General features: G+C 39.7%; 1 protein-coding gene across 2 annotated transcripts in view; it reads right to left on the reverse strand.

Annotated features, from left to right (window-relative positions):
* The window catches only part of LOC122804648 (acetyl-coenzyme A synthetase 2-like, mitochondrial), an 874,305-nt gene that overhangs the window by 157,991 nt on the left and 692,510 nt on the right, over window positions 1-23,804 (reverse strand). For both annotated transcript variants that reach the window (XM_044074629.1, XM_044074630.1), the window contains exon 10: window positions 14,790-14,916. In XM_044074629.1, coding sequence (XP_043930564.1) covers window positions 14,790-14,916 — 127 coding nt within the window. The remainder of the gene's footprint in view (window positions 1-14,789; window positions 14,917-23,804) is intronic.

The raw sequence follows: 23,804 nt of genomic DNA on the forward strand, positions 1-23,804 counted from the left end.
CATGGGGGTGGTAAGCATAGCATTGCGCATATACCGTGAAAGTTTTTTATGTTGATATGAAAGCAAGAAAACTGTCAAAGTAAATAAGATAATGTTGTTATGTTATTAACAAGAAAAATAAGACTAATGCATTATATAACCAGTTTGTTTGTCCACTGTGGAGAAAGTTTTGTTTTCATGTTTTAGATCACAAACATTTTTATTTATGAGCAAGAGATTTTAAGACCAATCTGGAGTGTGGGGGCACTCTAGGCAATTCAGTTTGCAAATGGACAAATACCCAGGGCTGAATAAAGCCGTTAATATAAAATGTTTCTTAAAGGCAAGATCACTTAAAAAGAAGTGTTTTCAAATAAAACATTATATACTTACATACTTTGTTTGGGTTATTGGCAGGCTTTGGGACGTTGTTTGGGTATAAAATCAATATATATAAAGCACAGGCAGTGACTGTGAATTATAATCTAGCAGTGACTGTGAATTATAATCTATCTGCTACTTTGAAAGAGATATACCGTCAGATTTCTGGGGAATATACTAAAACATTAAATATTGTGTTTTGCATGATATTATCATGTGGTCAAGTTATCTGACTTGACTATATAGAAATGTTATAAATTGGGTGTTTTTAATTCATAATTTCATTTTCAAGAATGTTTTATTGAGGGATGAAAGTACTAAATTTATTTAGATTAAAAGTTTACATCCAAACGTTTGCCTGTTTGTTGTTTTTTGTTTGACACTGAATTCTTGTTACAGTGCATCAGTGGAAGCCTTTTTTATATCTCTGTGGCTGTTAAAAATCTTTCTACCAAGCCCAGCTGATCATTAAAGGTATATCTTCCACATCCAGGGAAGTTATCACACCTCTTTACTCTTATGTTTTTAGGACAATCATAAAAATAAAATGTTCCCTTCAGCAGGTACTTATTCAAACACATGATCCAAATAGAGTACCCAATCACTTATTACCCAAAAATCAAAGATGTGGGTTCCATGACTTATGAAACATTGTCTTAAATTCTAACCCTGTTCTCTGTATTCTAGTTTAGCATCTGCCAAGCCTACAGGGTCTCCAAGGACCCTTTTCTGCTTGACTTTCTCTACATCCACAGAACGTAACTCCATGCACACAATGTTCTTGAAATGTAAACTTTACCATAACAAAAACAAAATCTGCTGGCAGGATAGATTCCTGTCCCAAAAATCTCCCTCCTCTGGAATATACTCCCCCTTCACATCAGGCTTAGTAATATCTTTACTGCCTTTAAACATAATCTGGATGAGTGGATGGAAAACTGGATCAGAAACAGCAGACACACCCAAGGGCTGGTTCCCATATTCAGTTCTGAAAAGAGATAGTAAGTAATGGGCATTACAATGGTTACATAAAATCCTTACAGCTCAGTTGCTTAGTATTAACCTAGGAGCCTCCATGGCAGTTAGTTAAAAGGCCCACTTTGATTTTGACATTCTTTGTTTAACAGGCATTTTTCCACTAGCCACTTAGGGTTGTGATCACTGACGTTACGGAAGCAGGTGATGACCAAGCAGGAGATGTGATTTTTTTATTAAAAAAAAAGAACTCCTCCTTCTATCCTGACTTCTGGCCTCTGTCCGTGGAAAGCTTTGTACCTCAGCAATATGGAATGAGAAATTAGATCATGTCTTTTAAGCCCAGATTCAGTAACGTACCATATGTCAGGGTACTTCCAGCAGCTATATCTTCCAGACTCAAGTATTACTTCCTACTGATGCTTGCACTGACTGTTGTAATAAATACACCCTTTATTTTCTTGACAGAGCTTTGACTGTTCTTTGAACATCATAGCTGTTTAATGATACGACACAAAAATCTTCTGTTCACTATTAAACTTACAATAATATTTAAAGATTATCCCTAATATCTAGTGTTAGTGCACAGGACTAAAGCACTGTCTAGTTGATGAGTTGCTTCCGTTTCAAAAAATTAGAGTTTGAAGTTTTTCTCCCCATTCTTAATTTATTTTTAAAGGAGTATCTCTGGTGTCTAGTGTTACCACACTCTCTCATGCTTTACATATTTTGTGCTGCAAAAGTGTTGTTCTTTTAACTTTTTCAGTGACTTACTATAATATTTCAAATCATTGGGGTCTACTGTCTGCCCCTTAACCCCACGTCTTTCATGCTGCAAAACTATTTAAGTAAGTTTATAGTCACAGTTAAAGAGGATCCCTGGTGTCTATTATCTGTCATTTGTGCTGCAAAATTGTTGTTCTAGTAATTTCTTAAGTGAATTTCGAGTGATAATTAAATTTCTATGGTGCCACATGCCCACCACCAATACTGCAGGACGTGCTTGTTAGTCTAAAGGAGTTTCAGAGGTATAACAGCCCCCCAGTGCAGAAACACATGCCCACTACCAATACTGCAGGGCGTGCTTGTTAGTCTAAAGGAGTTTCAGAGGTATAACAGCCCCCCAGTGCAGAAACACATGCCCCCCACCAATACCGTAGGACATGCTGGTTAGTCTAAAGGAGTTTCAGAGGTATAACAGCCCCCCAGTGGAGAAACACATGCCCCCCACCAATACCGTAGGACGTGCTTGTTAGTCTAAAGGAGTTTCAGAGGTACAACAGCCCCCCCAGTGCAGACACACATGCCCACCACCAATACCGCAGGACGTGCTTGTTAGTCTAAAGGAGTTTCAGAGATATAACAGCCCCCCAGTGCAGAAACACATGCCCACCACCAATACTGCAGGATGTGCTTGTTAGTCTAAAGGAGTTTTAGAGGTATAATAGCCCCCCAGTGCAGAAGCACATGCCCAGCACCAATACTGCAGAACATGCTTGTTAGTCTAAAGGAGTTTCAGAGGTATAACAGCCCCCCAGTGCAGAAACACATGCCCACCACCAATACTGCAGGACGTGCTTGTTAGTCTAAAGGAGTTTCAGAGGTAAACAGCCCTCCAGTGCAGAAACACATGCCCACCACCAATACTGCAGGATGTGCTTGTTAGTCTAAAGGAGTTTCAGAGGTATAACAGCCTCCCAGTGCAGAAACACATGCCCACCACCAATACCGCAGGACGTGCTTGTTAGTCTAAAGGAGTTTCAGAGGTATAACAGCCCCCAGTGCAGAAACACATGCCCACCACCAATACCGCAGGACGTGCTTGTTAGTCTAAAGGAGTTTCAGAAGTATAACAGCCCCCATTGCAGAAACACACACATACACACCTATCCCCTGACTAGGCCCTCCACTACAAATCACACAGGCTTTCACACAGCGACACACACGCAAACACACACACACACACACACACACACACACACACACACACACACACGTGCATACACACACCTATCCCCTAACTAGAACCTCCACTGCAATCACACAGGCTTTCACGCAATCACACACACAAACACACACACACACACACACACACACACACACACACACACCCACACCTATCCCCTAACTAGACCCTCCACTACAATCACACAGGGTTTCACACAGTCTCTCTCGTGCACACACACACACACACACACACACACACACACACACACACACACACACACACACACACACACACACACACACACACACACCCCTGAGACCACTCATCACTATTTAATTTCTCACAGTCTTTTGGGTTTCAAATACCATGACGGGAATGGACCCCATTCCTAACTCAAAGCACGATTACAGTTTGTGACGTTAGCATTGTTTAAGTGCTCTTCACAGCACTCACAATCTGCCCAGAATAGACTCCTTCTGCAATTCGTACAGAGTTACATGTATCGGTAACATATCTAAGTACGACTGTAAATTCTTTTTTATATGACCCGTTGCTCCTACTACTATTGGAACTGTCCGGGTATCTTTCTTCCACATTGCCCACATTTCTGCCTATAAATCCTGGTATTTTATGACTTTGTGTCTCTCTGTATTTAAAACACTGTAGTCACTGGGTGTAGCAGTTTCAATCATCAATTTTACTTTTGTCTTTTTATTATTGACTACTATATCTGGCTTTCTCACATCTAGTTTTTGAACTGTTAATAGGTGATCCTATATGATAATAACTTCAACAGTCTCTATAATGCTTTGTGGCTCAAGTTTCCAGTGCTTCTCAGTTACCTCAGTGTTGTAATGTTTGCACAATCGCCAGTGCAGCAGTCTTGTCACATTATTATGCCTTTCAGTGTACAAGCCCTCTGCCGTTGGTGTATCACACCCAGCAACAAGACATGCAACTGTTTCCAGTTCTGTTTTACAAAGCCTGCATTTATCTGTTTCTCCCACATATTTAATGGACTTTCTAAACCAATACTTATGTAGTCAGCTGTCATGAGACCCTGACATTAACTTTCGTCTTTTGGTTTAAATTCACCTCTCCTTAACCATTCCTGTGTCAGATCCTGATCAACATGAGGTTGTTCCAGGAGTTTTCTGTACTTCCAACTATATTTATGTCTTTTCCACATTTCTTGCTTTCTCAGCTGATCCTTCCCTTTATATTCTTTCTTTTGTTTTTTGGCACATTCAGTGCTTGCCTGATTTTTGTCTTCTTACGGTTTGATTTCCACTCCCACTTGATACTGATACGCTTCTGTTAAACCAAGCAGGGAAGCCATCTTAGATGTGTTCTCTTTATGTTTTAAAACATTCACTATGCAATCCTACAATTGCAGATCTATACATGTAATCAGCTTCAAGGAGGCTCATACCTATTTCAAAATCAGGAATATATAATCTTGGTGTACACTAATTTTCATATATCATTTGATAAGTGTGAAGTATTTTTCTTGTTTTCCTCTCTGATACAATACTTTTTTGGGGCCAGTCAGTCACCCCAGAACTGTAAGTTAGAGACAGCAAATTGGTTTATAGCTTTGACCTTGTTCCTAGATGTCAGGACTGTTTTCAATATTAATTTTAGTCTTCTAAAACATCCCTTACTGAGTTTTGTTCACATTTCTTCATGTTTTATTGTTAATCTTTGATAAATTCCCAAATATTTATACCCTCCCTCCTGCTCAGGTCCCTTTATATCACATTCCTGTCCCAGCTTGATATTTTCCTGGTGCTGCAGCTTTCCTGTTTTAAATGTTGCTTTTACAAATTTATCAAAAACAAGTGACATTCATATATCATCTGAGAAAGTTTTGACAACTTCCAGTTCTGTTTCAACTCCTCGTTTGATAAACTATACTGTTTTAAATCATCCAGAAAAAAAAAAAAAGACGAGAAGTCTTTACAGTTTGTTGTTGTTGTTGTTGTCTAGGGCCAAATTGTAACCATGACCTAATTTGTTAAGTAGACAGCTTAATGGATTAAGGGCAAGACAAAAGAGCAACAGTGACAAAGAGTCACCCTGAAATATCTTCCTTTAAATTTTTATCCCTGAGATAATAAACTGTCCTTTATCATGACTTAGCTGCACAGTTTCTTGCCATTGTTTCTTGGTCGCTGTAATTTAGCTGATCAATGTAGGTTATATCCTAAACATCTGTAAGCACTCCTTTATCCATGAATGTAGGATGCTGTCAAATGCTTTTTCATAATTTATCCATGCCATACTTAGCTTCTTCCCCTTTTTACAATTCTCCATTATGACTTTAGCAACAAATGATCGGTTGTTCAACACAACTTTCTGTTGTTATCCTTTTGTTCTATTGCCATGATTGAGTTTTCTTCTAATTGACTATAAACTCTGTCCGCATCAATTCCAGTATATAGTTTATACCTTGTTGGAAGCCAAGTTATTGGTCTATAGTTTTTAGGATAGCTTGCAGGCTCACTCTCAAGGAGGAGTACCGATTTTTCATTTGTTAACCAGGCTGGTGTCTGGGGTGTTTATATAAGTATAAAAAACAACAAATGGCCAAAAAGACCACTAGACTAAAACTAAAAAACTAAAAAATAAATACCAAAACCGGTAGTTAGTATTGTTAGCTTGGGGAAGGAATTTGTTCTTAATTCCAAGTATCAGGACAAAATATTGTCTTATAATAGGTTTTTGGACAATATCCTTATACTTTGGAAAGGTGATGAAAGTGAAGCAGTAGAGTTTGTGGAATATCTTAATGGGACAACAGATTTTTTGAAATTTACTGGTCTCTGGAGACAGGAAGCAGTTAATTATTTGGATATTAATTTATCCATGAGTAATGGATTAGTGGAAAGTGCAATTTATAGGAAAGCCTCATATTCAAACACCCTGTTGCATTTCAGCAGCAACCACCCTCAGTTTCAAAAACACAGTGTGGTCAAAGGACAGGTGGTCAGGGTACCAAGACTTACTAGTGCTGACGAAATGTGCAACAATGAAATTTACAAATTGAAAGGGTTGTTTTTAGATAGGGGCTACCCACTCAAGTTGCTTATTAATATCAAAAAGGAAGTTATGAATAAGAGAACAACAACTTTTGCCCCGATATTGACTTTGAAGCAGGGTTTCCAGATGAAAACCAAGGAAAGTGGTAAAACAAGTGCCATGGTTTTGAAATATAATGAATGGACTCCCAGGATAGTTGAAATAGTCAATAAAAGTTGGAAATTCTGTTTTGAACCAGGAATGATGTCCATGCTAGGACTGAAGCCTCAAATAGTTTATAGCAGGGGGAGGAACATCAAGAATGTCTTGGAGGGACAAATTTACAAATCCAACATGACTAAGTGTGGATCTTGTAAAAATTGTATGTATATAAACAATGGACCCTATTTTACTATAAGAGGCTACGATGCTTCTATTCAATGTCCAGGCAGATGTAATTGTAGTTCCACTAAGGTAGTTTATGTGGTGACGTGCCTTTCCTGTCCCGGGTTTTATATTGGTAATACTACCCGGCGACTAAGGGACAGAATTAGTGAACACGTGAGGGCTATAAAAAATAGGGACACACATAATGCTCTTTACATGCATTCTGGGATGTGTACTAATTTTAATAAATTTGTATTTTTTATTATACATAGGGTTTTGGAGAATGAACGAGGAGGGTATTGTAATTTAATATTGGAAGCAAAAAAATCCCTTTGGCAATTGCAGTTGAATGTCACGATTGCTCCTGGTCTAAATGATTTTATTTCCATAAAACGTTTTTTAAAAATAAGGCACAACCAGGTTTTCTAATAAAGTGGTGGGGCTTTATAATGTACAAAACATTTTAATTTTAAATTTTCAGTGTTTGTTACTGATGAATTTGGTTGTCTTTTCACTTTAAATGTTTCTTAATGATATGTGTTGACTAAGCAAGTGATTCACTGAGCATTTGTATGACACAGTATTTAATCATCAGATTGTATTAACCTGAACAACTCTGAAGAAGCCTGATTTATTTTTGGTGAAAGCGCTTAGTTGTTCTGTGGGTTGGAGCAATAAACAGACTGGTTACCGGTTTCAGTATTTATTTTTTATTTGTTTATATAAGTAGTTCTTACTCAGGGCTAAGTCTTTATGTAAAGATGTTAATACTTTTAGCGAGAAGTTAGGTACTGCATCTGTGCATGGGGTTTTAAAATTAGGAGCTTTTCTTTATTTTGTTTCAATTTCACTGGCCATTACTTCATCCCAGTTCATATCCTGTTATTTGAATTTCTTATTGTTTCTTTTGCTTCTTCTATTCATTCAGCATCTTTATTATGTTTAATAGGATCTTCATTGATAATTTTCCAAAACCTATTTCTTCTTCTTTTTGTTGGTGTTTCTATTCCTTTTGCTTTGCTTCCCAGTTCTTTGTAAAACTTTTTTGGGTCATCAATAAATTGCTTATTTGGTACTTTTCCTTTATATTTATTTGTGTATCTTCTTAGATTTCTGCCTGTATTGATATCTTTAGTTTATAAATTGCAATAGTGTATGATAGATCCTGGTCTGTTCTAATACTGGATTATGCTTTCATAATCATTATGTCTATATTTATAAGTATTTTTGTTGATCTGTTCCCTCTTCTATAATCTTCTAACAGTGACACTCCTTGTCTTAATTGCTTTATATTTTTCTCAGTTCAATACTTGCATGATGGCATTTGATTTCTGAACTTCCTTTCGCTTACTGCTCTCTATTTTTGTGATAATACTATTTGTTATTAATTTAACTGCACAGTAATATATTTATTTTATTTATTTTACATTTGTTTACCAAGAAAGTCCTACTGGGATAAGACCATTTTCAGCGGAGGCCCAGGAAGAAAAGCTCTACATGTAGAGATTATACAATATATCCTATTTACTTCTGTTACATCACATGAATTTCTGTTAATAATTTTGATTATTGTGTTCATTTGTTTTATCAGACTTCTAACATTTTGGGTCTTATTGACTTTCTGTATTCTATTACTTCCATCAATCTTTAAATTTCTACCCAACTCTGTTAAATCAAGAAACTCTTCCCATAGATCATTCCCCTCTAAACTGAGGGCACATTCTGTGTTCTCTGTTTCCTGCTGGCATTCAGCAGAAAGTTCCAGAACATCCTCCTGTGAGATATTCTCTTCAGCTGCGTCCTGCGTCAACCGTTGCTCTTTCATATTTGAACTCACTGGCCTGTCACTCAACAACATGGATTACATCAGACTTGCTACTATTTTCTGCTCATTTCCTTGCTGTGCAACTCCAACTGAACTTGTGTGCTGGTTTCCTACTGAAGGCTCCAGAGGATCTTCATGTGCCAAGTGATCAGACGCTTCCTGTTCCACCTGTTTCTCCTTAATTTGGGGACTCACTGTTCCATAATGCCATGATGTTACCAAGTTGGATTCTCTACATTAAATTCTTCACTTCACAGGTACTCCATAACTTCACTTTCTATTTCTTCAACTTCTCCATCACTAATCTCCTTTTCTATTTTCCCTTTTTGTTTTCTTATTGTTTGTTTTGTAAAATATTTCATATCCAGGTGCCTTTGCTTGTTTTTCTCTTCAAATATCTTTGGTGCTGCTTTTTTGTATTGATTAGTTTTGCTATCTCCTTTGTATAAATATTGCACCATATTAAATCTCTTTTTCTTTCCCATGTCCATATTTTGTCTTCAGATGTCTCCTTCTGCTGCTGTTTCTCCTTACTTTGGGGACTCGTTGTTCCATCATGTTGTGACATAACCTGTGTTAGACTTTCTACATTAAATCCTTTACTTCACAGGTATCTATAACTTCAAATTCTATTTGTTTAACTTCTACTTTTCTTATCTTCTGTGCTACATTCTTCCTTTGTAATCTTATTTTTGTATTGTCAAACTTTCAATGTCTGGGTGCCTTTGTCTATATTTCTCTTCAAATATATTTGAAGCTGCTTTTTTGTATTGATTACTTGGCTTTCTCTTTTGCATAAATATTGCACCATATCAGATCTATCTCTTTTTCATGTCTATATTTCTTTTTTTTTACCTTTCAAAAATCTCTACTAAATTTCATTCTTTATAATTTCTCACTTCTTAAGTTGCTTATTTTTCCAAATTGCCCTAGGTTTCTTGGTCTATCTAATGCTTTTCATGGATATGTTGTATTAATGGACACACATTTGCATTTGAAGCTTTTGATAGTCTTTCTTGTGCGATTATTTTTATTTCCTCTCGTTTCTCTCAATCGTTCTGAATCCCTTCTATGAGGAAATTCTGGGCTTCTTACACAATAGTAACAATACATCATTTCTTTCTTATCCTCAACAGTCCACTCTATCATTTTTATGGCTCTTTTTTGGCCTGTCAGTTTTTGTGGACAACTACTTCCTTTTACAGCAGTGGGGCTATCCTCCCCCTCAGCCCAGCCCAGTACCCCTATAGGAATATTTCCATGTCTTGAGGATTCTACACTGTCATTTTTCCAGTTCTGGTACCAGTATACCTACCAGGATTGGACACTTTTTTATCCTGGGACTTGTGCACCCATCTGTCTTTTTTATTTTTTAACCTACTTCTGTCCATGATATGTGCCATATGAATACAGTTAATATATCAGTGTCATCTTGATGAGATTTTTTTGAAAAACAGGGTCCATCTTGTGAAGGTACTCACCAAGACTTGAGGATGAATTCAGTTCCAGCACTACTACGCTCCTTTTCTCTCCTTTTAATGCTGATTTTTATCATCTCTCCATTCAGAACCCCCTGCATACACTCACACATGCAGCCACAGACATATACACACACCCACTCATCACTACCTGTCTGATAAACTCCACAGCATTTACCTCTAACATGATCTTGCACAATGAAAGTAATAGGTGTAAGCAAACTTTTGGTTGAATTAATTAACTCAGCTGGCCAAGTTAACTTATGCCACTGATTGTCCGAATCAACTGGCTATGTAAGGCATTTCTGGGGATAGCACATGACTGATTAGCGTTGGCTGCTCTCTTAGAACTTCTCATTAACATATAGCTTGGCCAAAGACAAGGCCCATCTGTGTGATCCTACAGACCATGTAGCATTACTGCAACGGACCTGTCTCTGAATCAGAAAGGACCACCACCAAAAGCAGCCAGTGTTAGGACTTGCCACTGGCGATGGGTCTTTCTGAATCTGGTTCACTGTTTGCTAGGCCAATATGCAGTCCAGCATGCAGGTCACACCATTGTATTCTGCATGGTCCCAATGTTGCTGACACTACTGTTTTGGGATAATTCAACACTAGCTTGAAGAATCTGGTCTTCATGTTAATATTATCAAATACAAGTTTAGGCTTTACAGAACCAGTAGCAACAAATTACTATATAATCATATATTCAAAGTTTTGCATCATAACAAATCCTCCCCTGAAACAGCTATTTTGTCAAATTGCTTTTTGGTGCTCTGCACAGGGAAGTTCAACCTGACCCTTATGTTAACCCTTTTGTGATTAATAGTGTAGGATAATGCTAGTTATGACATTTTGAAAAATAAACTGCAAGGTGCTGTTAGACTTTTCAAGTGTTTAGCAAGGGACTTTTCCCCACATATGCCTGAAGTTGGGTACTATGCAGTATGTCTCTTGCTACTTACTGTTCAATAGCCCCCCTCACTAGGAAAACAGAGCGTCATGCCTGATTGTGCCCATTTTATTTCTGCCACAGCGTACATTCTCACAAGCCATGTAACATTCTTACCAATCTCTACTCTTTCCAGTTATCCAAAATAATTTTTCAGAAAGATGATACAATCTGCATGAAGTTACCCTTCAAGGAACCATCAATGTATCTCAATGGGGGAAGAGTCATGGATTAAACAGAAGCGGTAGCCTATGATATACCTAAGAGTTGTACACTGTCTCTTTCACTTTAACTGTATTGCACACATTTCATCCTACAACATTTTTGCAGCTGTAATCTTCATTCATTACACTTGAACCCTGCCTACATGACAATATCCTGTACCTGCTACGTACGTGCTGCCTGTGTGTAAGCTATGGCACAATTTTCTTCTATGATTATGACAAACACACAGTTAGCAAGCACGTAGGAAGGTGTGTTAAAAGTGCCATGACTACCTAACAGGTGTTCTAACTGCAGAGTCACATGAACCCCCACCCTGTACTACTTTGCTTCTTACTCACTTGTACTCCGCTTCTGTGCACACTACTTTCAGGTTCATATCTACATAGTTACCACTTCCCTATTTATCCCTCTCTCTCTAACCCTTTTTACTGCCTTTCTGTGCATCAATCCTTAATCATGCCATACAAAAAACATTTAATTGTTTACATCAGAATTCACTAGATGGTTTTCCACTATTTACTCATATATTATGTAAATTATTCCTAGGATGTGATGTAAGCAGATTATTTTGTTGCCTCTTTCTAACAGATATCACTGTAAATACATCTGCTGTACTTTTATTTCAATGCAATGTTATAGATAACTCTTTATTTCCTTACTTGCTCTCTTGGTTACTAGGTGGACGTTCTGTCTACCCAGAATTCCTCAATCAAAAAAAACACATACACACACAAAATAGAGGCAGCAAACTACAGACCAGCCAGTCTAACTGCAGTGATAGACACAGAGAAGGTGATGGAAAACATTCTCAGATAAAGGTGTGGTAAAGTACAGCCATCTTCAGAACACGTCAACATGGAGCCACGCCCGAATGTCCTGCCAGTACAGTCTAACTGAGTTTTATGATTAAGGAGTGGAGCTAGACAAAGGTTTATTGTTTGAGTTGGTCTACTTCAAGTCCAGTAAAAAAATCTGACTCACTGTGTTATTTAAGGCTACTAACTATGCTGCAGTGGTTATGAGTGTGAAATAAAATGTAGAAATGGGTAGAAAAGTGGCTTGAAAGTACAACACAACCGGTAAAAGTTAAAGTGACCATAGTGGGGACAGAAGAGTGATGAGTGGTGTATTGCAGGGGTTAACTTGTGCCCAGAGGTCATCACTGTGTTTGCCTTTGCAGGGATTGACTTGTGCCCAGACGTCATCTCTGTGTTTGCCTTTGCAGGGATTGACTTGTGCCCAGACGTCATCACTGTGTTTATCTTTGCAGGGGTTGACTTGGGCCAGAGGTCATCACTGTGTTTGCCTTTTCATGGGTTGACTTGTGCCCAGAGGTCATGTTTGCCTTTGCAGGGGTTGATGTGTGCCCAGAGGTCATCACTGTGTTTGCTGCTGACATGCTGGATGACCATGAGAACAGAATCAATCTAATCTACAGATTATACCAAAACACAGAACAGGGGCTCTGGAAGTCTCTCTGGACCCCACCTCCAGGATCTGATGTTCAGTGCTGACATCCTGTTACTGTCTTTGTAAAGTCTGCATGTCCTCCAGCGTCTGCATAGGTTTTCTACAGGGTATCTATAGTAACTACATGAACAGAATTGCATCACATCAGAACATAAAGAAAAAAAATAAAAATTCAACAATGCACAACACTGAATATAGAAATGTATGTTAAAAATGTGATTTTCTAAGGAGCCACCTGCTCCCCCACCCTAAGATGTCAAATTATAACTTGTCTGATATGATTGCGAGACTGCAAAGCCTTAGGACTGGGGGAAATTTCCTCATCCATTTAGTTCTTGGATCTTGCTGTTTGTTTGACTTCATGAAGTCTTTTTCTGAATGAAAGCATAATCATATTCAATAAAATCCTTCATTAAAAGAAAGTTTTTATGCTTGTTTTTTAAACAAAAAGTTCTTCCAGAATTAAGGCTTTATTTTCACACTGTCTGGGCAGGATCTCACAGCTGTTGCTTCTGTCCATTTCTGTTTGCTGTCCTCTACATCAGGGAAGAAGAAGTAAAAAGACTATCAATAGAATCTTTGGCCTCTCCTCTCTTACCTTCTAGATCACCATGGTCAGTGAAAGGATCAGAGAGAACACATTTAGGAACAGAGCCATCCATTTCATGGAGAAGATATCTACTGTCCAAGTCGGCTTTCAGTATGCTCTTGGGCAGAATGTTTATAATGACCTTGTTTGGGGATGCAAAGAAGTCTATCTGTGACACACACTACCTGTCTACTAGCTAAAGGAAGACACTCCAGCTTAACATCCATTTATAAGGGCCTACCTTTGCCCTGCTAAGCTAATACGTCACAGTATCCTGATGTAAAGTTCTGTAGACTGCCTTTATAGTCATCTGAGACTGCACTGTTATGTCCTATGAATTCGTGGCTAGCTTAGAAAGGGGATAAAACTGTATCTCTCCCTACTTGTTGATATATCACATGACTATGGCTATTCGGAGGACACCCTCTTTCTGTAGTGGTTTGAATGCTTTCCTGTATAAATGTTCTGGGTTATGGAACATTTTACCATCAGTACAGTTACAAATTTTACAGCTTACTGTAAAGCTAAGCCATATACAGTAAAATAAAATGCATTAAATATTTAAAAATGATATATGTCCTCCACTCTTGACTTACTATATTTTTGCAGAATTTACTATCTAAGCTGATTTGATATAATGCACTTCAGACATAAATACTACAAATGTATTACATATTCATTACAGTCAGGCAGTATTACTATGCAAACACAATTTCTTTTTAACGCCACATAAATGTATTTTAACTAGTCAGTCTTTAGAACACAAACAACCCTTACCCTCTATACAGCTTTCATCCTGGGTTAAAATGTTAAATATGTACCAGGCATTTTTTAAGCACTGGTACAGGCGAGTCAAAGATACCTTTTTTAAAATAACACAACAAAGTAAAAGAAAAAAGATCCAAATGAGAACTTATAAAATAACTTAATTAATAATTCTAGAGAATATTTGAGGGCTATAGATATGCTTCATGTCCAACACAACCCTGATAGGATTAAGTAGAACCACAAAATGGGTGAGTGAAAGAATGGACAATCACAGGAATGCTAGCTTTGTTTTTCTTTCATGTTGCTTCAGGTGAAAAAGTACTGTATTGATTGATAGTATTTGTTTATTTTTAATTATTTGTTATCAAGGTACATTCAGGTACAAATGAGACTTTCAAGTTGTGGTCCAAGAGGACCCTTGTTGACTGACTCCATCAGAGGCACACACTTTGCAGCTGGTTTGGACTGCCAACCATTAGGGGAACTAGAATGCACTTGGACCTTATTTGTTTTTATTGGTAATTGGGGAGAAGCTAGCAAATGGCACTAGTATTAACCATTTTTGAATGAATTAATCTCACCACCAGCTGTTATTCCATTAATTCCCAATATGAATTTACACTTTTGTAGAAGCTTGACATTGCTATGAAGTGTGTACAAAGGTCTATGCAAACAAAGATGTACTAAATCAATTAAAACAAACTGCTGTCTCTTACAGCTCGAAAATGCTAATATGGAGATGTCCAACATAGCTGCAATATGGGGTTTTCTGTAGTTTATAATCTTACCTGGATAGGGTTTTAAATAGGTCTCCAAGTATCTATTATGGTCTTTGTAAATGGTCCGGGCCATACCAGGCCATTCCTGAGATATGCAGAGAGCCCCAGAGGTGTCATTCTGAGTTATGAGATTACCCTAGAAGGAAAAGCAGAAATTGTTAAATAAAAATAATTTTGTATCCCCTGCCAGTTAATGCATAATGAAAGCAGCAGTACATTAACAAAAAATCATTTGTGCATACTGAAGCAGAATATTGCCTTTTTCTTTCATAAAGTTTACTGCTTCGGTAATAATGCATTGTTTAAAAATGGTGTGGTAAAGATGAGTTTGAATCTGTTTCTCTAAAGCACTGACATTTATATAAGCTTTGTAGGCCACGTAGATAATGTAACTCATACTTCTGAGATGCCAGCGACTTTCATGGTAACATGCACAAAATATCGATGCACTTCTGAATTGTACATTTTTACTGCTGAGAAGAGGGAATTTTGCTGCATTACAGTATTGCACACTAAGGCAGCACAGACAGTTCTATTATTTAAGGGGAGGGGTTGGCACAATGGAGAAGGACTTTACCCAACAGACACAAGGTGCAGAGTTTGATTCTGAGCTCTGGTTGTTTGGGAAGTGTGGCTAGGCTTACAAAGGCCCCCTGATGGTCACTAGCCTAGTAATCACCTATCAGACTAATTTATCCCAGCTATCCAATGCCAGCTAGCAGGGAGAACACGTTTGAATCTATGAATCTGGACAATTTCTAAGGATATTTTGTTCCCAGATATTTTTCTATATGCTTTCACATAATTCATTCCCCAGGAATTCTGAGTAAAAAAAATGATTTAGATTTAGAAACGATGAGCTTATCTGGATTTAAACTGAAGGTGTGAATTTTCTAGAAGAGTCTGAAGTAAAATGGAGGGGGTTAGATAAGTATACTAGAATAAAATCTACAAGGGTGGTAAACAGCACATGATGAATATCAGGGCAAATGCCCTGAACAGTGGAGATTATTTGAAAGTCATTTACACAATGGTTTCAGATGCAAACTAAATAGACAAAAATAATCTAACAAATGTCTGACATAATTTAATTTTTTTTTTGGTTCAGACACACTGTCATTAACTACTACAGCATCTGTAGTAAATAATTATACATGATTATACAGTCCTTTAGCAACATCTATAAAATATAGAAAATTTGTTAAGATCTTCATTTAAAAGTTAATAAAATCATATCAAAGGCTTAAGATTTATCTACTGCAATCAAAACATGATCATTCTGTGTCTTCTTATGCTTTAAAATAATTTCTAGGCTTAATGATTTAATTAATGTTTGCCTGCAATGAGAAAATGTTGATTGAAACAGAGATATAATTTTGTCAGCTGTGGATTTCATAGGCTAACAGCCCTAGAGCCTTTTTAAACCTAGCCATTCATGCCCCAACTTCCCAATTATCACTGTACAAGGACTAGAACAGTTTTGGTATATGCCTGTGCCTTAGGACATCTACAGGCTGACACTGTCCACAAAGGACACAGGCGACAAGCTGGGATGAAGTTGTAATTTCCCATACATTGGTCCAAACTGTATTTGAATAGGCATAGAGAAGAGCTCTGCTTTCACATGAATGGGAAGTCTGTTCCAGAGAAGGGGTAATCTCTGAGACACATACCTGTCCCTCAAACATGTTTTACTTATGTTAGAGATGAGGTTTAAATCCTTATATTGAGTAATTCTGGTGCTGTTTGTTTTGTGAGTGTGTAGCAGATCCATCAGGGCTAGATTGGAGAATGCCTTGTTGGTTAGGCATAGATAGCCCCTCAGTAGTTTGTAGGAGACTGAGGACAGAGACAGGGTTTTGAGGTGGTCTGCATAGGACATGTTGTTTACACCCTGTATACTTTTAGTGAGAACCTCTGTGGCCGCTCCAGCTGTTGCAAATGCCTGGTCAGGTACATGGTGAAGGGTGCACTGTCATGATTATTGGTCTAATGAGGGATGAGTATAGTAGGACTGTGATCTCCTCAAATCTGGATGCCATGTCCTTACTTGTAAGTTGTGCCACATAGAAGGATTTTTTCACCACCATGGACACACAGTGATCAAAGTTTATTTAACTGTCAACTTGAGTTCCCAAGTACTCTATAAGGACCCTAATAAGGACCATGAGAGGGAGGCATATTAATGTATGTTATTTACTGGCATGTCTAACATAGCTATCCTATTTCTCTGTAATAAATAGGGCAGGGAATTTTGTAGAGACCATACACTTTCACTAGAACTACCAAGTTCCCTGGTAATTTTCTTTAGACTAAAAGATGTGGCCTTCTATTGCACTTCCATCTTTCTTGTCTACTCTATGCTATATACCCCCTGCAACACCACCACCCCACTTTACCTACCTTACTTTACTTGTTCTTTGCTGCAGTATAAATCTGTCTTCCCCTATAATTACAATGCATTCACTGTCTGTAACGTGTAAATCGTGACCTTTCCCTTACTGAAACATAACAAAAATAATAAAATGCAGTCCTTAGTATCTATTTAGGCAGGCTTATCTACTAACTACACCTGTACCTGATTAACCCCCTGCTTTAAAACTCTTTCTGCTACCCCCCCATATAATTAGTATGACTCTGTAATGCAGTACTGCACCTTCTGCTACTATTTGCTATCTTGCTCTTTCTCCTAACAGCTTTTCTAGTGACATTACATTTTTACTCTTTTTACCACATAAGACTTATTACCTTACTCACCTCTAAGTCTACAGATAGTTTTTTCTCCCCTTATATACTTCTTTCCATTTCACCTGATGCAGCCCACTCCATTCACCCTTGCTTTGCTTGGACTCACTCTGCTCCCCTACCCTACCTCCAAAATCCCATCCATCCCCACTATCCCTAGTTTTATACCTGCAGAAACCATCTTCTTCCTGTACATAACTCCTCATCTTCCTATCCAAGCAACCTATGATTCTGCTACCCCGCATCTGTCACTAACACCCACTGCTCAAATCATTCTATCTATATGTCCACCGTGCCACCCCGGAGGCTCTGCCCATCTAGTTATACCTCTCTTCTATAGCACCCCTCAGCCCCCATCTCATTGTTTACATCCACTGTTGCCTCCTATTACACTTCTTCTCGTTAGCATTTCATTCTCCTTTATATATATCTCCACAGCTGTCCTCTTTCTTCTCCTTTAAGCCTTCTCTCTGCATTCTTAGCATCCCTTATTCTACATTCCTATTCAAATTCCTGCCTAATTCTTTGCACTCTTTTTATTTATTTGCACTCTTTTTATTTCCTTCTGTAACTTAATTATATATACATATACCATCTATTCTCCATGATTGACTTCAAGACTCTGGTTTCTAATACGCACCAGGCATGCTCCTCATCTTTCTATCCAGACATCTACTGCTACTACTATCATATCTTACATGCTACATGATACCCATTGCACCTATTTTTCAATCTCCAACCCTTACTCACACTGCCTACATCACTTGCCAGCTGTTCATAGGTTCATAGGTAGGTACTAGGCTATCTGCCTGACGGCATTTATAAGCCTAGCCAGAGTGTGTTGGCTTTCGCCACCCCATTAATTAATTAACTGATCCTCTGTCAAGCAGAGCCAATGAAGTGATCCCACGGGTGTATTTTCTGTTACCCATCCACTCGTCAAGGTTTCTCTTGAAGAGTGTTAGTGAGGGGCTCTGCCTGATGTAATTTGGAATTTTGTTCCAAAGCACGGGAAGTCTCTGTGACAGGAATCTATCCCTGGAGCATGTTCTATTTATTGTTGTGGCGAGGTTTAGCTCACTAGAGCATGTGGCTCACAGTGACTTGGATTTCTTTAGGTGGAGCATGTCCATCAATTCTGAATTGGACACGGCTTTGTAAGTCAGGCAGAGATCACCTCTGAGTAAGCGATATGCTACTGAGTACAGCCGGGCTGCATAGGACATATGTTTGAGACCAGTAATCCTCTTGGTGAGGTACTTTTGTGGTCTTTCCAGCTGTTGGAAGTGTCTTGTGAGGTACATCCCAAATGGGGCGTTGTACTCTATGATGGGGCTAATGAGTGACGAGCAGAGGGGCACTATAACCTCTTTATTTCTAGATGCGAACCCTTTAGTAATTAGATGGGCCACATAGAAGGATCTCCTAACTACTTTGGCAATATGATTGTCAAAGAGAGATTACTATCTACTTGGGTCCCTAGATCTCTTATTACCTCTTCTGTATTAAGGGGGCTGCCACCTATGTGGTAATTCGTGGGTGTTTTGTTTTTCCCAAACGGGATGACTATGCATTTTTTGGCATTTAGCTTGAAGCCATGACTTTGACACCAGGTGTCTGTCTCAGTAAGGCCCTTTTGGAGGATGTCCATGTTAGCCGGAGAGTCAATTATGGCTCCCAGTTTGTAGTCATCAGCGAACTTGGTTAGCCATAGTCCTCCTGTGTTTGCCTGTACTTCTGAGAAGTATATGCCGAACAGTAGGGGTCCCAGGACCGAGCCTTGCGGGACACCACTCGTGACTGGTTTAGAGTCAGATCTGGAGCCCGCTATTCTTACCGTATGAGTTCCAGTTGGCAACCCATCTCGTGATATAGGAGTTTATGTTCAGGCTGGTGAGTTTTTCTGGAAAACCCGAGTGGGGAATGGTGTCGAAAGCCTTGGCAAGGTCAAGGTAGGCTGTGTGAACCACCTTTCCCTCGTCTATGGCCTTGGTGACTGTCTTGAAGAAGTCAACCAGGTTTAGTAGGCATGATCTGCCCTTAACAAAGCCGAACTGGGTCGGGTCAAGTGTTTGGATGTTCCCAATGTCTTTGTTAATGAGTTCCATGATGATACGCTCCATAGCCTTGCAGACCAGGCTAGTCAGGCTTATGGGGCAATAGTTACCAGGGTCAGTTGTGGCCCCTCCTTTGTGGAGAGGAATAACTATTGCTGTGTGCCATTCTATGGGCACGTAGCCTGTGGAGAGGCTGAGGCTGAACAACGTGTTTAGGTGTGGGGTTAGTTCATTCTGTAGTTTGTGCAAGACGCAGCCTGGGACACCATCTGGTCCCATTGACGCTGTGTTTTTGGCTTTTGAAAGGGTTGTTTTCACCTGTGTGTCTGTGATTTTTGGGACACTACACTTTTCTGGTATTGTTGTGGGCCCTTCTGGAGGGGGGTGAAGTTTGCACTGAATCTATCTGCCAGGATGTTGGCAATATCAGTAGGTTCTGTATATTTTGTGCTATTTTGTACTAGTTCAGTGCATAACTGTGAGTTGCCACTTAGATTCTTAACATAGCTAAAGAAGGCTTTGTGGTTATCTTTTGAATCCTTGGCTATTTTTCTTTCGAAGTTAGCCTTGGATGATTTCATGAGGGACCTCAGTTTCTTACTGATACTGATCAGGGATGTCTTTCCTTCTTGGGATTTGCTTTTTTTCTGAACTAGTTTCCTCCTTCTATAGTATAGCTTGTTTATTGCAGGGGTCCACCAAACTGGTTTCCTTCTCTTAGAGGAGTGAGTCTTGGTTTTGCTAGGGATGGCACAATCCATGCATCCTTGTAGATGCTCATAGAGTGCATTTGTAAAGGTTTCTGCATCTTGGGCAGCGTTATCCTTTAGCGTGGGGGTTGTGAAACTTACCACCTCTGTCTTAAGTAAGGCGAAGTTTGCTTTAGAAAAGTTTTTTACTGTGGTTTCCTTAGTTGGGGATGGTGGTGGGGTGTGGACATCCAGAGTTATTAGTTTATGGTCTTATCTAACCAGTGACGGGTTGACATCCGGTGTGGAACACCTGTCGCCCATGTTGGTGATGACCAGGTCCAACATATTTTCACCTCTGCAAGGGGAGTTTACCAGCTGATCCAGGGCATTTGAGTTGATGAATTCCAGGAAGCACTGGGCCTGGGAATTTGTACCCGAGTAGTTTTCTCAGTGAATGGTAGGGTAACTGAAATCACCCAATATCAGGGTGTTTGGTAGGACCTTCATGTTTTCCAGTGTCTCCAGAAAGGTGGAGTGGTGGTCCTGGGTCATGGACGGTGATCTGTAGCAGGCCACAATTTGCATTGCAGATTTGCCCGATGTTAGTTGCACATGGATGATCTCAGAGGTATCATGCTGTGCCACTAACCTGGAGGTGTAGGTATCCTTGATGAATATGGATACACCCCCTCCTTTTGTGTTTCGGTCCATGTTCTGTGGCCGAAACGTGTGGTATGAGTTGTAACCCGGTAGTGCTGGGGTGCTCTCTGGAGCCTTGAACCAGATTTCAGTTACTGCACATATGTCAATATTCTCCATACTGAGGAGTGCTTTGAGCACGTGCATTTTGAGATTTAAACTCCTGGCATTGAGTAGCATAACCCTCAGTTTTTTGTTAATTGTGCTGTTTACGGAGATGGGTTTGACGTTTGAGCCTTGCCTAAAAAAGGCACTATGGGGGCAGCAAGTGCCTTGGCCAGTGTTCGAAAGCCTAGGGGTGACAGGTGCAAGCCATCTCTTGCGAAGCAAAGCAGCTTGTCGAGCATGTCATCCCAGGCTGACAGACACTGGATCCCCTTTGAATGACACCAGAAGCTTAGCCAATTGTTGAAATTGATAATTTTTTCTTTATACTGAGGTATAATTCTTAGTGAGGGAAGGATGCTACTCAGGGTCAGGGTCATGCCAGCCTGGGCTACATGATCAGAGAGCTCTTCCATGTCTCTTTTCATGTAGTCCAGGGAGGTACGTCTCAGGTCATTCACACCAACATGAACAATGACAGAGTCATATTTCATAGTTTCATAGTTTAGCACTAGGCTGTCTACCCTGGGGCATTTGTAAGCCTAGCCATAGTAATGTGGCTTTCGCCACCCCATGAAATGGTACAAAAATGCACAGAATAGATTTAGAATACTGTGCCTCTGTCTAGTAGTGACACAATGAAGGTCCCCTTATATAATAGAATTAGTTTGCTGTGCCCCTGTCTAGCAGTGACACAGATGTGACCCCTGGGGTAAACTTACGATCTCCCATCCACTCATCAAGATTTCTCTTGAAGAGAGTCAGTGAGGGGCTCTGCCTAACATGAACTGGGATCTTGTTCCAAAGCATGGGAAGCCTCTGGGTTATGAATCTATCCCTCCAGCATGTCCTATTCATACTTGTGCCGAGGTTTAAGTCTTTAGCTCTCGTGGTCCTGATGGATTTGGATTTTTTGAGGTGGAGCATGTCCATCAGATCCTGATTGGACATGGCCTTGTACGTCAGGCAGAGATCACCTCTGAGCAGGTGGTATGCTACTGAATAGAGCTGGAGTTTCTTTAGTCTGGCAGAATAAGACATATGTTGGAGACCCTTGATCCTTTTGGTGAGGTACTTTTGTGGTCTCTCCAGCTGTTGCAAATGCCGGGTGAGGTACATACCAAATGGAGCATTGTACTCAATCATGGGTCTCATGAGGGAGGAGTATAGGGATACAATGACATCCTTGGATCTGGATGTGAATCCCTTCATGATGAGGTGTGCAAGGTAGAATGTTTTTCTAACCACTTTGGCACCGTGGGTGTCAAATGAGAGGTCACTGTTGACTTGGGTCCCTAGGTCTCTGATTACTTTTTCCATACTCAGTGGGTTGCTGTCTATGTGATAATTTGTGGGTACTTTGTTTTTCCCAAAGGGGATGACTATACATTTTTTGGCATTTAGTTTAAAGCCGTGACTCCGGCACCGGTTGTCCGTTTCTGTGAGGCCTTTTTGTAGGATGTATGTGTCCGCTGGTGTATCGACTATGGCGCCTAGTTTGCAGTCATCTGCGAACTTTGTCAGCCACAACCCTCCCATGTTTGCTCATCTGAGAAATAAATGCCGAACAAGAGGGGTCCCAGGACAGATCCCTGTGGGACACCACTTGTGACTGGCTTTGAGTCTGACATTGCTCCAGCGATTTTAACTTTATGTGTTCTGTCCTTTAGCCAGTTTGCAACCCATCTAGTGACATAACGGTTTATGTTTAAGCTGTTGAGCTTATCTATGATGCCTGAGTGGGGTATTGTGTCGAAGGCCTTAGCCAAGTCCAGGTAGGCTGTATGGACTGCTTTGCCCTCATCAATGGCTCTAGTGACTGTTTCGAAAAAGTCAACCAGGTTCAAAAGGCAGGATCTGCCCTTTACAAAGCCGAACTGGGTGGGGTCAAGTGTCTGTAGGTCCCCTATGTCTCTGTTTATGAGTTCCATAATGATTCTTTCCATAGCTTTGCAGACCAGGCTGGTTAAGCTTATGGGGCGGTAGTTCCCAGGGTCTGTAGAGGTACGCCCTTTGTGGAGTGGGACCACTGTTGCTGTACGCCAGTGTTCAGGTACATATCCTGTAGTAAGGCTAAGTTTAAATAGCATTTTTATGTGCGGGTTTAGCTCCTCTTGGAGTTCACGTAGCACGCAACCCGGGATACCGTCAGGTCCCATTGATGCTGTGTTTTTAGCTTTGTTGAGGGCGGTTCTCACTTGGACATCTGAGATGACAGGGAGATTACATTCAGCTGGGATAAGTATTTCTTCTTTTGGGGGTGAGGGAGGGGAGAAATTTGCACTGAACCTGTCAGCCAGAATGTTGGAATATCTGTGGGTTCAGTGTATTTTTTGTTGTTGTGAACTAACTCTGAGCATATCTGAGGGTTTCACCAGGTTTCTAACATAGCTGAAGAAGGCTTTGTGGTTATCTTTAGTGTCCTTAGCGATTTTTCTCTCAAAGTTTGCCTTGGATGTTTTTATGAGAGAACGTAGGTTTCTGCTAATGTTGATCAGAGATGTCTTCCCTTTATGGGATTTTGCTCTGTCGTGCAGTAGCTTCCTTCTTTTGTTATACAATTTGTTAATGGCTGAGGTCCACCAGACAGGACGCTTGCCTTTGGTGGAGAGGGACTTGGATTTATTTGGGATTGCATGATCCATGCATTCTTGGAGATGTCCATAGAAAGCATTTGTGAAGGATTCGGCATTGTGGGATGTGGTATCCACTGGCCCAGTGGGCTT

Source organism: Protopterus annectens, chromosome 6.part0 (assembly GCF_019279795.1).
Source record: "Protopterus annectens isolate FY-2018-M chromosome 6.part0, PAN1.0, whole genome shotgun sequence".
Classification (NCBI taxonomy): domain Eukaryota; kingdom Metazoa; phylum Chordata; order Ceratodontiformes; family Protopteridae; genus Protopterus; species Protopterus annectens.